The following is an 18024-nucleotide window of genomic DNA, read 5'->3' on the forward strand; positions in this document are numbered from 1 at the left end:
ACAGCGGATGAAGGCACCGGCACGAACACCCACGACAGACGCTCCTGCTCGAGCCCCGTCCGGCCTCTCGGCAGAGGCGGCAGCGCCCGTGACCCAGCTCGGGGTCTCTCCCATCTGGGACTCATTCAGGCCCCACGCCTCACTCAGGCTCGCAGGGAGCCGGGGTGCGCTCCCCGAGACACCCCGCCCGTCCCCGCAGCCCGAGAGCGCCCGCCCCGGCGGCGGCAGCCCCGGCCCGCTCCGGCCGCCGCCGCCCCCGCCGCCAGCGCCGGCCCCAACTCCTCATTGGCCGCCGCCGCCGGAGGGAGGATGACGCCCGGGCGGGAGCGGGTGCCGGGGGTATAAAGGCCGGGCGGGCTGGCCGTGCCGCGCTCCCGCTGGCCCGCACCGCCCCGCCATGCCGCGCGGCTTCCTCGTCAAGCGCAGCCGGAGACCCGGCGGCTCCTACCGGGCACGCCCGCGGGAGCGGCACCCTGACCGGGACCCTCCGCCCACCCCGCCGCCGCCCCCGCCGCCCGCCGGCGGGGACAGCCCCGCCGCTAGACAGGGAGCGGAGGAGAAGGGCGAGGAGGAGGAGGGAGCCGTCGCCGCTTGCCCCGCAACGTGGCCCGCCGGCGGCGGCTGCGGCGGCCCCGGGCTCACCCCGCCGGAGGCTCCGGCCGCCTGGGGGGCGACGGGGCCGTGCAGCGCAGCGGGGCCGCGGGCGGCTCTCTTCGAGCGGTGCCTCAGCTCCCCCGCCTCCGCCGAGTCCTTTCCCCTGGCCGCCTCCTTCCCGCCCGCCGAGAAGCTGCTGCTGCAGCCGCGCACGCCGCTGCCAGCCCCGCCGCTGCCGTCGGTGCCCGCGCTGAAGCGGCCGTCCCGGCCCAAGGCGCCGGCCAAGAAGGGCAAGGCCACGCGGAAGCTGAGCTTCGCCGACGAGGTGACCACCTCTCCCGTGCTGGGGCTGCGCATCAAAGAGGAGGGACCGGAGTGCCGGACGGGGCCGCCGACGGGGCGCACGCCGCTGGGCGAGTTCATCTGCCAGCTGTGCAAAGAGCAGTACGCGGACCCGCTGGCGCTGGCCCAGCACCGCTGCTCCCGCATCGTGCGCGTCGAGTACCGCTGCCCCGAGTGTCACAAGATCTTCAGCTGTCCCGCCAACCTGGCCTCGCACCGCCGCTGGCACAAGCCGCGTCCCGGCCCCAGCGCCGAAGGCGCCGCCTCCGCCCCGCCGGGCAAGGAGAACAGCCCCGAGCGGCGGCCCCGCGGCCCCGCCGCGCCCCAGCCACCGCCGGGGACCCGTCAGCACCGCGGCGGCGTGGACAGCGCCGGCGGCGCCCCGGCCGTCCCCGGCTCCAGCCCCGGCCCGGCTCACGGCGGCGCTCCCGGTCCGGGCGGCGGCTCCGGCGGGGAGGCGTTCGCCTGCCCCTGCTGCCAAAAGCGGTTCCGGCGGCAGGCTTACCTCCGCAAGCACCTGGGTACCCACGGGGCAGCGCGGCCTGCCGCCTTCGGCCCGCCGGAGCGCGGGCCCCTCACCTTCGCCTGCCACCTCTGCGGCGCTCGCTTCCCCTCGGCGGACATCAGGGACAAGCACCGGCTGTGGCACGCCGTGAGGGAGGAGCTGCTGTTGCCGCCGCCGCCGCCGCCCGCCGGGGTCCCCGAGAGCGGCACGGCGGGCGGCGAGCGGCAGGGCTTCCCCTGCAAACACTGCCCCGCCACCTTCTTCAGCGCGCCCGGGCTGGCGCGACACGCCAGCAAGTGCCACCCGCCGGAGAGCAGACAGGTCCTGCTGCTCCAGGTGCCCGTCCGGCCGGGCTGCTAGGCCCGCGGCCGCCCCCGTGGGACTGCTCCGAGAGCCCGGGCTAGCCGAACGAGCCCTGGCCACACTGTAATTCCTATGGAAAGTCGCGGCTCTCACGGCTCTCACGACGTCGGAGGGGCCGCCCGGTGACTCCGGGCCGGCGGGCAGCGACGCGCGCCCGAGCTGGCACGGCGGCGTGTTCGGCCCCGGGCACTGCCGGCAGCGCTCACCCCGAGCCCCGCAGTGGAGGGAGCGCCGCGCAGCTCCCCAGCCACGGGGCGGCCGGGGGACGGGGGGCGGCCGCCGGAACGGCCCCGGGCCGGTGGAAACAGGCGAGAAGGCCCGCCAGCATCTGCCGGGAGGCGGGCAGTGCCGAGGCGTCGGGTGGCGGCCCAGCGCCAGCACCGCCAGTACCTTCCGTAACCACGGAGAGAAGTACGGCTGTATATAGGGTATCTAAAGAGAGGAATTATTTTTCGTGAGAAAAGGAGCCTGATCTAGTGACCTTGTTTTCATAGCCTTAGCCCCCGAGCTTCAACATTCGTGGTGTACTCTGTACTAAGGTAGCTGAGAAGGTAAATGTTCATATTAAGTCAGTGTCAAGTCACATAATAGCTAGCAAAACTTATGGGAAATTAATCGTGCTATCTGCTTAATTGAAATACAAGGTGTTGATCTTCTGTAGCTAAGTACGCATCTCCTGCTTACTCTGTGTCTCTGTACTCTAGCAGCTGTGTGGTAGGCAAAACTCACGCCTCTGGCAGCTGCCCGTTCCAAAAGCTGCTCCGCTCCTTTAGCGGCTTGTTAGTGCGGCCCGGACAGCAGCCAGGAGGGCAGTTCGGTCCCACTGGGCTGCGTGGACAGCGTGTAGCCCTGCCGGCCCCTGCATCACAGGCAGGCGGAAAGCGCCCTGTGTGCGGCTCCCTTTTCAGGCGGCCTCCGACCTCTCTCCCCTGTGAGCTGCGCTTTTGATGTGAGCTCCTCCGAGTCTTGTGAACAGCTGAAATTAGGACATGAAGCAGCCTTTAGACATGTTGCTAAAGCACAGGTGATAGGCTACCTTCCTTCTCCCTAACGACACCTACCTTTAGCAAAGCAACCCGCGGTGTGTGTTCCCTGGCTTTGACAGTGCTCTGGCCAAATGCTTTGAAATGTTGAATTTACCAGCTACTGACACTTCAGCCAATATTTGTTTGTTTGTTTGTTTATTTATTTACTTATTTATTTTTCCATGAGTGCTTGTTTCTAAATGTGATAGTGGATAGAGGCTAAAAATAAGGGCAAGAAAATTAAATAAAAGATTTAAAAGAAAGCTCATGCCTTTTTTGAATTCAGTAGGGTCAGCTGGTGACTTCTGAAGAACCAAATTGATCCCAGTCTTTGTTCTAACACTCTCTGACATGAGCATGCAAAATATTTCAATCTCTTGATTAGCATCCTCTAAAGCAATTATTTCTGTAATTTCTGTATTTCTGTAATTATTTCTGTAGTTTCATATTTTGCTACACACAACAAAAGATGTATCATGCCCAAAGGCTGCAAGCAAGTGGTAAGTGCTTTATGTAAAATGTGCTTCACGGACTTTGTAATTTTAGTTCCAGAACCTGGACAAATGAATTAATACAATATAACCTAATGCAGCCAAGATTTGCTTTCTGACAAAGGAGGCTAAAGTTACAACTCACTAATATGCCAAAAATAAAGCATGTTAATTTAAGTTCTGCATTTTTCTGTCGTTTGTTGGCAACAGAGACTTAGGTAAAAATGCCTGTTTATGCAATTAAATGAGTTTGCCCCTGGAGAAAGTCACTAGTTTTTTATTTTTTTAAATCATGGTTCCTCTTTCTCTCCTTGTGTAGTCAAAGATGAAGGGCTGCAGACCACGGAAATGTGATGATTATTAACTGCTCATACAATTAGCACTTGAACAACCAGCCTGCCAGAGGGAACAGCCTATGCTTTGTATTACCTGCGGAGCTACATGCAATGTATTTGCTAGATCTGGGGAAAAGTTTTCACTTGGGCATTCTTGAGAACTTGTGGGTACTTTTTAATACAAGGGAAAACTGAGCTGTGTATTGCATTTAACTGCTCCATGTGCATGGAATACACAATTCTTGTATAAATTAGACTAAAAATCTAATCAGTGAGGTGAATAACTAATATACAAAAGGTGGTAAGAATAATTTTATTGGATTATTAAATAACATGTCTTCTTTTCAACCATTACAAATTTGTAGATACTACATGAATGACAATACATAATTTCTTTTTTTATTGTTGCCCATATATTTACACATGCAGTTAGTACCGATGCCATGCTACATTTTGTTAACAGCATTTTGTTGTTTACTAGACTCAAAATGTGAGCATTTAATTTTCTGTAGGAAAATACCTCTGGGTGGGTGGAACTCGTGTACTAATCTGCGTTCACGAGCTTGAAATTATTAGCATTTCAGGCCAGGCTCCCGGAGCATGTTCCCTTTTCTTCCCTAGTACCCATCATCACAGCAATGAATTTCTATCAGGAAAATGTTTGTTTGTTTTTAATTATTTTTTTTTAATGTAAGAAAAAAGAATATACATCTAGATGAAACAGCATAATGATAATGGCTAAAACTCATGAAACTCAATGGCATTTACTATTGACACCACTTGGAAAAGCAGACATTATAAAAATATTTTGAAGCCGAGCATAAATAGAATTTCAGGACAGTGATTTTTTCTTTTTCTGGCATAGATTATCTGCAGAATTAAGAAATGATACATCGCTTTATGATGAAAGGGTGCTATGAGCAAATTATTTCATTTGGATTCTGTGATACTTGAAACGCCACTGAACTATTTTATTCTCAACATAAATAATCTGTACACATCTTGTGCATTAACATTGTGACATCTGACGAAGACTTTACAAATGCAACTTCAATTTAAAATTGTACATTCATTTTCAAATTGTACATATTTCTTTCCTTGTTACAGAGAAAATTGCAATGGGGCACAATAAATATAGTGTAATCCAACTGCAGTCTCCAATTCCATGTTGACTCAAGATCAACCAGAGTTAAAACCCAAAGTTAATCATCCATAATCATCCAAGTAGGTAAAAGGTGCAGGTTATAAACTGCACTGCAAAAAAAAAAAAAAAAGGCAGACTGGAATTTGATTTAAAAAAAAAAACAAGCTAAATTATTAAAGTAAAATTCCAGTGTCACTGTTTAAAAGAAACATACAGAAAAGGAGTATGCAGGGCATGGGTGCACACACATTTGAGACATTATCCTTGAATGAATGGCGTGAGCAGTAAAAAAACCCAGAACGCGGTGAGTCGCTGTGGGAAGGGAGGCCAGTGCTCTTCACTAGAAAGCTGCAGGCATCTTGCCACTTAGGACTTGTTGGCTGAGCCGGAGGAGCGGCGCAGTTTCATGGACATGCGGCTCTTGCTAGTCCGAGGAGACATTGGAGAGGCTAAGTCTGTTCCATCCACCTGTGCTGTTGCTGCTGCTGGAGTTTCTCCCGGCTGAGTCTCTGGGCAGAAGCCTGCAGAGGACAGCGAGAACCACACGCGTCAGTGCCGCCTTCCACACTCGCAGCACGGGATCTCTTAGCAAGGGGCAGGCAGGAATTTCAGTGCTGCTGTCACTGCCACAGCATCTCCTAGCCCTTTATCAGCTGTGGGTGATTGTATTGCTCATGGAATTAACAACTGCCACAAATCCACCCCTAAGAAAAGATGATTCCAGAAACCACTGAGCTATGGGACTGCAGAACCCCCTTGCTCCGAGCAATTGAGGCAGCACTGAAGTGGGCAATGTTCTCCTGCTAACCAGGAAAACAAACAGCTCCAGTTCCCTTGCAGGGATGGGGAATCATTAGTCAAACCACAACCCAGAAGAATCCAGTCTTTAATGAGAACATGAAGGTTAACAGCTTATTGCACATGAAGGGAGCTCTAGGAATGCTGCTGAAGAGGTGGAGTGAATTGGGGGCCAACTGAGAGAGCAAAACATCTTCTCCCATACCAACTTTAGTTTGTGCTTCAAAAGGCAAATTCCTACAGGGCCCACAAGGCAGAAGCTTGAACAGATTGTACTAACTGGATGCACTATATGTTAATGTTTCTTTGTAAAAGGAACAAGATGAATTTGAGACAATGATATGTAATTGATTAGCCCAGTGCCCAGAGCTATGCTCCAGTGGCCCTAGAGTCCTCACTGCAAGGGGACAGAGCTCTTTCTGACAAATAGCCTGTCTCCAAATCTTCTTCCATAGACATACAAAAAGAAAAGGAGAAATATGAAATCAAAATTACATTCTCCTTCCCATGCTGTAGAAAATTAATACTATTAACTCCCATCCATAAAACTAAACTGTGTTTGCATTAGCCATTTACAGCCACTGACAGTGTGATTGAGCTCAACTACCACAGTTGTCTCTGAAGGCTTCTAACCCATATAATATAGAGACAGAAACCTGGTCCTGCAGGTGTCAATGGGGAAACCCCTGCGGACTGCAGTAAGTCAGAAATCACTTGCTATTTCTTCCACATCATGCTATTACTGGTAATTCTTTAAAATAATAATGCAATAATCAGAACTGAAGATCTCTCTGCCTCAGTATACATTTCACAAATAAAGGGTGCAAAAATCATTCAAAGCTGCTCATGATTTATCTTGAAAGATTCCGCTAAAATCAAGTGAGGTCATAAGGTGAGAAATCTAGGAGCAAATTTAAAAGATTGTTATAAACCTGTGGTATTTAGCAACCTGGCTGTTCTTGCCTGGTACCTCACCTGCCTGCTCCAGAGCAAGAGCATGGTACTTTCTATCTTCAAACTGACATGACCCATCAGAGTGACAGGGGAGAGAAAGGGCTGTTATTTGTTCCCCAGCTGGTGACAGTAATTTTGCTCATGAACTAGGTACTTCACTGCCAAACAATCTGGAAAAGCATGATAATGCCTGACTCACTGTGCCTTATAGAAAAAGGCAAGCAGGGAAACATGCATTCGCATTTTCTGAAATTCTATCTTGTTCTGATTTTACAAGAAATTAAAGCATTTCAAATGGTGGAAATTAGAGAATAGAAAATAACCGTTGTTGTTTTGCACAGCATACCATTCACAGCTAGCGTGAAAGACCTTCCGTTTCAAGCCTTTGCCCTTTACCTTGATGTGGCCAATGCTTTCTAGTGGAGGTTTTGGAAGGAGAAGAAATATCACAGCATTTCTTTCTTTGTTGAGAATGAAGAAGTGATGAGGAAGGAGGAGTGGAAAGAAGTGAGGAAGGGGGAGGAGAAAAGATAAAAGATAACAGGTGTGAGACATGAGACACGAACCGCAGAGATTGAAGGGTATTAACAGATGAGCACAGAAAACGGAATTTCGAATTTCATTATGCAATTGCTGCTCATGCTACAGGTTAAAGAGAGTGATGAGTTAGTTATGTGCAATGAAGCAACAGCTCTGAAATACGGCATCATACTTACCAACTAAGCATTACAAGAAAAAAAAGGAAGGGAGAGAGAAAGAAAAAAAATCTATAACATTATCCAGATCCAACAACCTTATTAATAGCAACTGAGATACATCCTAAACACTGTCTGAAATGCTTGCTTAACATCGGTGAAAACGGGTAAATACTCACACACATACACACAACTGATAAGGAAAAACAAATGGCAACTCCATATATGGCTTCTGTTCTCCAGCTGTTTCACAGTTCTGAATATGTTAAAATTATAGCCAATCTTAACATGAGACTCCTGAAATCATGAAGCAAAAGCAGCTAGTTTTAAGCTAGTTAGTCTGCATTGAAGGGTTAAACCCTAGCGTGAAATTTTATCATGGGTTGTTGGATAAAGAAAACCTCAGTCTGCCCCATTATTTCAATTAAAGTATTATTCCAATCGTAGCTTAAAATTTTGTATCTAATTCCTGTGGACAAAAGCACAAATTCACATATAGCGACATTTTTTTAAAAGAAACTTAGAGCTATTGAAGAACAGAAGTCAAGTAAAGTGATTTTCACATCTGAACATACCACACCAGAAGAGTGAAGAACAACAGCACTTAAAATAGATTTTAAGTCTGACAGAAATTAACAGACTAATTAGTAACTAAATTTCTTTGGATTTTAGATAAGCATATTTATACATACATACGCTCATACACATGTGTGGATATTAAATATGGTATATAAAAATTTTGCAGGTTTTGCTTCCCCTTCAGAGTTTTAAAATTTTCAGTATAAAATGCTATTATCTTTATCTCTCTCCATAATTGTCCTGGTCAGGATGGGGTAATTTTTGCAGTAGCCAGGAGGGGGTATGGCTAGGACCTGGAAGTTATTCTATACCATCTTGTGTCATTTTCTGGGAAAAGGCTCACTTCTGGGGCAGTGTAGTGTGCTGGAGGGAGTGGTTGGGTATTATTGTGGGGGTGTTTGCCTTCTACATCAAACTGTTCACCTCTTTCTTGTACCCTCTGTCATTACCACTGTTGTTACTGTATGTTTTCTTATCTCATTGCTGTTTCCAGTAAAAATTGTTCTTATCTCTTGAACTTTACCTTTTATGCCTCCAATTCTCCTCTCCAGCCTGCCGAGGAGAAGGGGAGTGATGGAGCAGCACATGGTTACAGTGGGAACATGGAATTGGAAAATACCATTCCTAAAACACAACAGCCTTCTTTGGTGCCCAATGTGAGGCACAAAGGGTTGAGACAACAACAATTCTGCCCAGAGTGAGTTGAAAACAAATTTGATCTAATCTGATTTGATTTGTTGCATTAGGTCCAGACCTACTGGTCGCAATGTTGCTTGGTCTGCTTGTGTGGGTGTGGTACCTAACCCTGTACATGTTTTTGTATATCCGCTAGGTGCTCATAATGGTGCTCTTTTTCAGAGCAGGGAGAGGGATTAGGATTGCTTTCTTGCTGTACTATGGAGTATAGTTTATGACATGGTAAAATAAAGGACAATGAAGGTCATTTGGGATGTGTTTCCTTTCTATCCTTACTCAGGCACTAGCTCTGGGAGTCCATTAATAATCACCCAGTCTGTGGGGGGAGGTGGGGAAGATGACTTTCCCCAGCCTTTCAACCCCTTTTCCTCCTTCAGACCTGTTAAAACAGCTTTTGAGACTTTTAAATTCCTGCTGAATGTTAAGGAAAGCATATTCTTGTTGCTAGGTCTGCTATGTCTCCTCAGTGCAGTCTACACCACATTTAGAGTCAGGACAGAGATTTCTAGGGAGGTCATTCAGACATCTGCCCTGAGGGTGGGAGGTCATGAGTAGCATAGAGTGTGGGAGAGAATGGGCCAGTTTTCGGGGAAATTCTCTGCTCTAATGGTTTAGCAGTTCACCTACACAAGCCTGATAAAGTGACAGAATATTTGGAAGGAGAATGCTGTGGCAGATCCAGAGAGGAGCAGTGCAGAAGATGTGTGTGCATCTACATGATGTACTTTTACAGCCAACTTCTCTACCCAGGCAGTGATGTCTTGCTACAGTTCAGTGGCCCAGATGGTTTCCTTCTGCACTGCCAATCACCCTTTTTACACTGTTGTAGCCACACCCACAGAGCATTTGCCACCATCCATGAGTCAGTGTAGAGGCCATTCCTCTCATTCACCAGAGGCCAGCTGGACGGCTTTCAGCTCTGCACCCTGACTTGATCCACCTTGTCCCTCAATAGCTTCTGTGACTTGCCATGTAGGACTCCACACATCACCCTTCCATTTTTGATGTATCCCTACAAAATGCTAGGAGCCATCAGTGAGGAGAGCATATCTTTCTTCATTTTCTGGTAGTTGATTATGTGGGGGGGTTGCAGTTGGGCTGAAGAACACTGCAAGAATGGACAGGTGGATTGGGCTGCCAAGATTTAAGTGTCTCAGGTGGATCTGGACTGGAACATAAGGGTGAATTATTTCTGACTTGGTGCGTCCCTAATACCTCAGGTCTTTAGGGAAGAGATGCAACATCCACATGGGCTTGAGACTGAGGAGTGGACACTATATCCCAGATTATCCATAACTGTGAAACATGCACTGCAGTTGGTCAGGCTAAATGGGTAAAGCCTCTCTGGTGTGGGCGATGAGGGTTGAAATAAAAATGTGAGGCAGTTTGATTACACTGCACTCCCACAAATCTGCCTAGGCAAGCGCTATGTGCTGGCAATGGTGGAGACAAACACTGGATGGCTGGAGACACCTCACACCACTGCCCAGAACACCATCCTGGAAATGCAGCTCATGTGGTGACATAGCACCCCCAAAAGAACAGAGTTGGACAATGGAACTCATTTCAAAAATATCCTCATGGACACCTGGGCCAACATGATACTGAGTGGGTGCAACATATTCCCTATCCTGCACCAGTCTCTGGAAATTAGGAATGGTACAGTGGACTGCTAAAACCACATTGAAAGCAATGGGTGGTGAGACCTTTAACACTGGGATCTGCATTTAGCATAGGCCTCCTGGTTAGTCAACACTAGAGGATCTACCTTGCTTGCCCTGTCCGATCAAAACCTCAATGTACTGCAAAAGGATATAAAGTCTCTGTGGAGCACATGAGAAATCTGTTAGGGAAGACAGTATGGATTAATCCTGCCTCAAGAGAAGGCAAACCCATCCATGGGATTGTTTTTGCTCAAGGTACACCTTTTTTCCCCTGGGACAGGGAAACAAAATGTGTACCTCCAGGGAATTTGATTTTTGGGTTAGAACAGTCTGTAATGTTGAATTGTATAGAAGTGGTTGCTGAATGGCACTGCCACTGTATGCCAGAACTACCGTGGACAATGAGTGTGAACTGCTGCAATTGTGAGCTCCTGCTGCAGCTTGCAACCACCTGACAGCACACCAACCCTCCTGCCCTGGAAGATATCTAGGATGGACTGAACCCACAGTCATCAACTAAAGGAAGTCAACAGACACCTTGGAGGGATGGTCACTGCCTATGGAAATGATACTCATGTTTATGTAGATATGAAGATATGTGTATTGTGGGAAGGTGCAGGATCTAGGCATCATGGAGATTTTATAGAATAAGGGGTGGAAAATGTCCTGGCTCTGGCCAGGACAGGGTTGATTTTTGGAGCAGCCAGAAGGCACCATGGCCAGGACACATAGGTTACTCTAAGCAACTTTGTGTCGTTTGCCAGGGATGGGGGAAGGGCTCGCTTCCAGATCCATGTAGCATGGCAGAAGGAGCAGTTGGATATTGTTAGGGATGGGGTGTGTCTGTGTCCACGTGAATTGTTTGCCTCTTTCTTGTACCTTCTGTCATTAGTATTGATGTTGTTGCTGCTGTTAATTTTCTTATCTTATTGCTGTTTCCAGTAAATTGCTGTTATCTCAACCTGTGCCTTTAAGGTTTCCAGTTCTCCTCTCCAGCCCGCCAAGGGAAGGGGGAGTGATCAACCAGCATATGGTTTAGAGTGGTCTCAGTGGGAACACTGAATTGGAAAATATCATTCTTAAACCACAATAACAAAATATTGAGTTATCCAAAATCTAAAAATAGGGTTATATATGAAGGCTTTACAGACAAATGATGTGAAGTCAGAAAGTGCTATAAAATAAACAAAGTAAATGTCTTTGGATTTTTAAGAGGCAGAAAACATCAGGAAGTGATCCATATTTTTCTCCTCTTAGATTTGACAAGTGACAAATACCATAGCCTGATCAGCTATGATATTTTGGGGCCATAATGCAAAGCCATTTCAATTGCTTCTGAACAAGGAGGAGCGTCAACAAAGTTGAAATGCGACATTTTCAAAGTCCACTTGAAAAGTTTAGTATCTTCTAAGGATAGTACTTTGGTTATTTGATTCAGAAATCAACTATTTAAATCTAAAATGGAATCCTAACTTCACACAGACTAAATTAGAAGTGAGGTGAGATGAAGGAATCTGGAGGGATCAGAACATATGCACTGCCATGACTAATCTTGCACATCAGTTCTGACTTTCAAAGGTGAAAAATTCACCAAGGAGAAGCCTGAAAGGGTGCTGCATGGTAAGACTGCTCTCAGTTCTTCTGGCTTTATCACACCTCATTGTCTGGATCAGCACTGCCCCAAGTGCTATGCCTGTGAATGACCATAGGGGAAAATAATATGTGCACGTTGGTACATTTTGATGGTCTTCTGAGATACTTCAGCATTTCCCACCTGACCTTCAGGAAGAAGGCAATCATTTTTGTACAGCTTGTGCCCTTTGCCACTCTTATATATTTCAGTTCAAATCTGGCCAAGGTGTCCATCATGCTCAGCAGCCTTGCTAGAATCAAGTCAAGTCTTTCACTGATTTTGTGAAATGAGGAAAGGAAGTGAGAAGCAGATAGAGAAAGACTGCAAAAGCAGCTGCAAAGCAAGGCAAAAAGGTGAGGAAGAGATTGTCCAAACACCTGGGAGACCAGAACTGGGTAGAAGAGAGAGAACTAAAAGGCATGAGAAAGAAGACAGCAAAAGAAGATTAAGTTTATGGCAAATCAGCAGCCAAGATCATGTCCAGTGAAGAATGCTCTTCAGAACCTAGCTGGAACCATGTGTGTAAGGTAAGCCTATTTCTCTTTGCCAAATAACATTGAAACCCACTAGCTGAATTCCCAGTCTTTCCAATAGTGGAGACTGAGGCAGAGCTAGGAGAGCTTACCATTGATACAAACTATTGTCCTATCTCAGTCTGCAGGAGGTGGTCATTCTAGAGGTTGCAGTTTGCTTATGTATCCTGGGGCTGTTAATCAGTGTTACAGAAATCCTGTTTTGCCCTATACTTTAAAACAAAAATGGAAGTATTTACACAAGGTAAACGTCACAAGAAAATAAAGTAAAAAAATTAAAAATCTAGGAAATGTCAGGATTAAATTTTTTTGTCCCCTTGTGTGTATCCATGGGATGCTTTTTAACTGAACAATCATACTATTTTTTTCAAGAGAACGATTTCATTGAATATAGAAAGCTGATTTGTTTGGGTTTCTAACAGTCCACACTGAATTTACTGTCTCAAAGTGCTGAGTGTACCTTCACCCAAGTGGTTGACTTTAGGACAATAGTTCAGAAATGCATAAAGTTTCAGCTTCAGCAATTCCAATATGAATTCTTTGGAAAAAGTCACTAAGTTTTGAGGTTATGCTCTGATTTGGAATAATGAAAAGAGTCCTAAGTTTGTACTGGAGAAAGGATAATGAAAAATTCTTCCAGCTCTTCCAGACACAGAGCCCTCACTTCTGTATTTCAGCTTCACTTCCAACCACAAAGCACCACTACCAAGTGCGACTCAGATCCTTCTACAGTGACAAAAGCACCATCATCATTCTCATCTGTGAAGGGGTGGTACAGGGCCAAAAAGATTATTAGTTTCAATGCTTCACACCAAGGAAGCAGCAGAAGAAAATACAAGCTGTTGAACTAGATTTTTAATTGTGCAAGGCTGAAAGCACCATTACCTCTACATTCCCCTGCTTCCCTGACTGTACAGTGGCAACCCCACTTAGTCTAACTCTGGGAGTGGGGCAGCAGAATGTTCTGAATGCAGGCTTGAAAATGCAGGAATGATTGTTGGGACCAAAAAGCCTGATGCTTTTGTCAAAAGGAATATACTATGATGAATGTAGAGGGGCTTCTTCAGAAATTTACTGTAATAGGGCACTTGTCTTAGCAGGAAGAAAGAGAACACACAAAAAGACAGAAAAAAGGAACCTAAGACACGAGTACATTTAAAAGATCAGAATCTTAGCATCGTGAGGTCAATATGCCCTTCAATATAATTGAGCTTATCATTGACAGTTCCCTCAACCTATTCTGTTGTCACAGAGATCTGGTTCACTCAATATCTGCATAGGACGTGTTACCCTATTTAGCAGAGTATTTCCAGTTACTCAATGTAACAGAAACAGCACAAGGTAAAAAACAAAGAGGCAACTGAATTGCATTCTGTGATTAAGGACAGGTAAATCTCAATTTCTTTAAATGTACACATTCCCTACACTAGTCAGGTTCCTACACATGGGAAGGTGGACTTGTCAGATATTTTGACAGGGCAAACTAAGCTTCTAGATGAAACAGCAGCAGCCACAATTATATTGTACTGAAGAGCAGTCACATAAAAAAGGAAACAGTTTTTGCTGATGTCTGAGCCTTTGATAAAATACGTCCATCTGAGAAAACACAATTTGTTACTGAATGGCATGTTCTCTATTTGCTCTGATTCTCATAGCTCAAATGAAAAAAAAATGGCCAAAAATGGCATCACAACAACAAAAAAATAGTAACACCTGGTGATGGGCTGTAGCAGACTGATAGTTTCTAATATTTGTCTTAGATGAAAAAATGTATTTTCAAAAAAAAAGAGTATTTTATAAAAGTAAACATATTCAGAAATTGTAATCATTGACATCATGTTCCAATAAAAGAATTATATCTGTAATAGCTAAAATGTGGCTTTTTTTTCTTAGTCTCTTCTGGTCAATGATTTTTTATTAAAAGAAGCCCCACACATAAATGAAACATTTTGTACTTAAAAAATGTGACGTATTTTTAGAAGTTAGTTAGAAATTTCCAGATGACATGGACACGTGGCTGGGAGCGTGCAAGGTTTTGTCTGAGTCACCTTGAGGGTGATGAATGCATGTGGATTCCCAGGCAGGACTCCAGCACCACTCCTGTGTGTAATCCTGGCACAGTTCAGTGCTCTGTACCTCTTTTAAGAAATTCACCTGTTGCAGGGCCCCTGGAAATTTAGGGGTATCTACTTTTTCAATAGCACTGCTGGTGATTTGGGTCATCTGCAGCAAGATAGCTCACAGGTCTGCCTCTGCTAGAACTGGAAACCAGTGGTTTCCAGGCTGACCCCAAGCCCTGGGGTGACCTTTCTGGCAGGTGACTGCAGTGTTATTTTATACCTGCCTCAGGCTTTAGGATTTGTGCCCTCTAGAGTCAGCTTGGAGGCAGATGGTTCGGTGCTGCTCCAGGCACTCTGTGCTGGAGCTGAGTATCAGAGTCCCAGGAGCAGGGATGGAACAGGGATCAGGCTGCAAACAGGACTGCCAGAGCATGCCCAGCTTCCCTTGGCTGAAATGCAAGCTCAGTCAGGCAGATGTGGAGCCAGGCTGATTGACTCTGACACTGGGTCACACTGTGCTGCATGTCTGTCCTAGGAAGCTCTGGCTGCTCCTGACACTGATGTCTTGGTCACTGACAGTGCAAGGTCCAGAAGAATGTGGCTCCATCGTGTTTCATGGTATGCAGATGCACACATGCATGTGTGCAGATGTGAAACACATAACAAGCTCCTATTAATGAGATTCCTACAGAAAATTATTAACTTTGATAGAAAGGTTAAGTTAAAACCAAGTTTCTAAAAAATCATAATCTCCTTTCAGATCATGCTAGAGAATACCAATTTTAAAAGAATACAGGAATTGCCACTGTAGAGAAGTGTACTCTGATGCACCAAACTAGCACAGAAAAGCAGTCTGGCTTCACCCTGAAAAAATGAATTAGAGGAAAAGGGCAGAACAACTTGGAATGAGACTTCTTAAAAGGAATGGGCAGAACTTCAACAAGTGCACTAGAATATAGAATATATACTAGCCATACAAAAGTGCCTGGTGCTGAATATTCACTAGGTCCCTTGACAGGAAATGCGGTAAGGACTGGTATCCCTGGTTATTGTTTTTAATGTTTGTTTGTTTTAAATATTTCTAGTTACAGATTTTTCCTAATCAAATGTTTTCATACTTTAAATTATGTTACTAATTTTGATACTGCTTTAATTAATTACTTACTTTTAATTTTGTTTGCCTTCGGTCTCAACTATTTCCATTAGCATAATTATACCACTTTTTATACTTTGAAACTGCACCTCATTTCTAGTTATTGTTTGTATTTTAAAGGAGCCTCAACATTTTAATGTCTCTCAGTCATTCTTTCTGTAGTCCTATCATAATTCCTGTATAATTCAGAATTGATTTCTGTATATATTTTGGAAGTGAGAAACAAATTTTCAGATAACAACTTGCCAAACTATTCTTACAAAATTTATTTCATTTAGATTTACAGTTTTTCCATGGAAACACTTTGATTATCATTAAATAACTTTTTTCTGAACAGGGGATTTCAAGTGTTACACATTCTTCTTCTCCATCTCTCCTAGGTTATCACTGCAGAATGTCTTACAACATCAATGAAAGACAGTACAGGGTACAAAACACACCACTGCCATCCAGTACTACTTGTTCATGCTGAGAAACAAAGGTCAACACAATAAAGTGTTACTCATTCAACAACTGTCTCTATCATTAGTTACCTTAATCCCAGAACCAGTGTTAGTGCTTCATGCAGACCTGAGGTTAGTAAAAGACTAAAACTTTTAGAAGATGTAGTGGTCATTTCTCAATAAGTGTGAAATTCTTTTTAGTGTGAACAAGGGCAACAAGGAAAGTTTGCATACAATTTGGTTACAAGCTTAGTGCTCTAGTAAAAGTAAGAGGAACAAAGGGTTTTTTTGGACACTTTGTCTTACCTTCAGATAAACAGAACTGATATTTAATGATCTAAAAAGAGGGGAAATAAAATAATGAAATAATCATAAGGAGTTCAAGAAATGTCAGAACAGGAAGGCCTTGAGTTACTAATTTTTTTTTACCGATTTTCTTATTAGTAACAAAAAAATGCAGCATCCTCTTATAAAACAGATATTTTACTGAAAGTAAAAACTACCTTAAAACCAACTTTGTGACTTATAACATGGGAACAAAATTGAGATTGCGAGGCTCAGATTTTCAGTTTAAAACTTTACATTCTATACATGTAGTGAGCCTTGAAACTTTCTTATGAAGAAGGTGCACTTAAAAATATTTCTACCTGGACCAGCCTAGATGACAGTACCAATGTTTCCAAGCAGACTTTATACAGGGGATCATGATAAAATTTGCTGTAAAAATACAGGGTCAGGTTGCTATGTTAAAGCATCTTGCCAAATCTTAATGCTAGGTATTGGCTTATGATGCCAGAAAACAGAAAGAAGATTTAAAGTCAACTTTGCCCACATTCTCAAGCATGTATATTCTTTCCAACTAATGGTAACTCTTCATGATGTGCAAAGGTCTGAATTTTTAGTCTTTATAAGCAAGGATACTGCATTTCAAGTTTAAGATTTTATGAGAACTCTTTGTTACTTCTTACCCGTCTCTGAGGGCAAATGGTGATAAGGTGCTGGGCAAAAAACCTGAGCAGCAAAATCTTCAAATGTTGTAGGCTCTAGATGATGTTGAACAATTGTTTGCAGGTATCGCGCTCTCTCCTCGTAGCTGAGTTAGCCAAGAATTAAGGATGAATTTATATCACGTACTGTAATTGCTAAATATCATCGCCTAGTAATTCAGAATTTTTGTTTTTGTTAAATACATATCATGTATTTCAGTGACTTTATGAACTTATTTTTAGTTCTTTATTTGACTGTGATATTGTCTGATGCATTGACATAATATTAAGCGTAAGATACACATGATTAATGTAAACCTTATGGTTCAACTGTATTCTTTTAATGTCTTATGCACAACTTCCTGAAATTGTTTACAAATAACAACAACTTAAGTACTCTCTTAAGTAACTAATTTGCCTGTATTCCTGTCACAATTAAATATAAAAACATTTCAATTTTCAGGACATGTAGCATGAGACATACCTTAGCATTAACAAAACAAATGACTGCACTTTTGCATAATAAACTGCTTTCATAATCCCTAAATACACACATTTAAGACAAATATAGTGAAATTTCAGTATTGGGAAAAACACCTTCTCAATTATGTCATTAAAACAAGCGAGAACATCTGTAAAGAATCCACAGGACCTTTAAATACTGGTTAACAGGGTGTTGGCAGGGCACTGATAGTACAATACTGTACTTCTTATTTTTTCCTGCATTCTCCCCCTCCAGTATTACTGACAAGAGACTGGTATCTTGAAGTGTTGTTGTTTTTGAAGAACCCTCTCCACGCTTCTTGTTCCAGCAGGCCCAATTGTGCTGTAAGCACAGAGAGAGCGAGAAAAAGAGAGAATATTTCTGCTGTTCATGAAAGCAACTATGGAAATGGCTGTCAAAATGTAGAGCAGCAGGCAGCAACATACAATTATCAAGAAAAAACACCATGCTGACTTCATGTTGTATAGTTGCTGAACTGAGAAATCAGTTAACCTTTTCTCACACAACTTTCAGAGTCCTCCAGCTG

General features: G+C 44.6%; 2 protein-coding genes across 9 annotated transcripts in view; one reads left to right on the forward strand and one right to left on the reverse strand.

Moving 5' to 3' along the window:
- The first annotated feature begins 397 nt into the window (after nt 1–397).
- INSM2 (INSM transcriptional repressor 2) lies at nt 398–1801 on the forward strand. The gene has a single exon (XM_050975874.1). It carries the CDS (start codon nt 398–400, stop codon nt 1799–1801), a length of 1404 nt encoding a protein of 467 aa, XP_050831831.1.
- Nucleotides 1802–3952: 2151 nt separating this feature from the next.
- RALGAPA1 (Ral GTPase activating protein catalytic subunit alpha 1) overlaps nt 3953–18024 on the reverse strand; it is a 132502-nt gene continuing 118430 nt past the window's right edge. For 5 of the 8 annotated variants that reach the window (XM_050975865.1, XM_050975863.1, XM_050975866.1 and 2 more), the window contains 3 exons: nt 16976–17100; nt 16314–16344; nt 3953–5320 (listed from right to left, as the gene is read on the reverse strand). In XM_050975865.1, coding sequence (XP_050831822.1) covers nt 16337–16344; nt 16976–17100 — 133 coding nt within the window. In that variant the 3' untranslated portion in view covers nt 3953–5320; nt 16314–16336. Of the gene's footprint in view, nt 16033–16313; nt 16345–16518; nt 16522–16975; nt 17101–18024 lie in introns of all 8 variants that reach the window. The other 3 variants (XM_050975868.1, XM_030240527.2, XM_050975864.1) reach the window with 3 other exon arrangements.

This window comes from Serinus canaria, chromosome 5, assembly GCF_022539315.1.
Source record: "Serinus canaria isolate serCan28SL12 chromosome 5, serCan2020, whole genome shotgun sequence".
Classification (NCBI taxonomy): Eukaryota; Metazoa; Chordata; class Aves; order Passeriformes; family Fringillidae; genus Serinus; species Serinus canaria.

Excerpts from the sequence above, each read along its gene's own strand:
- INSM2 (XM_050975874.1), top strand. The coding sequence starts at position 398 with ATGCCGCGCGGCTTCCTCGTCAAGCGCAGCCGGAGACCCGGCGGCTCC.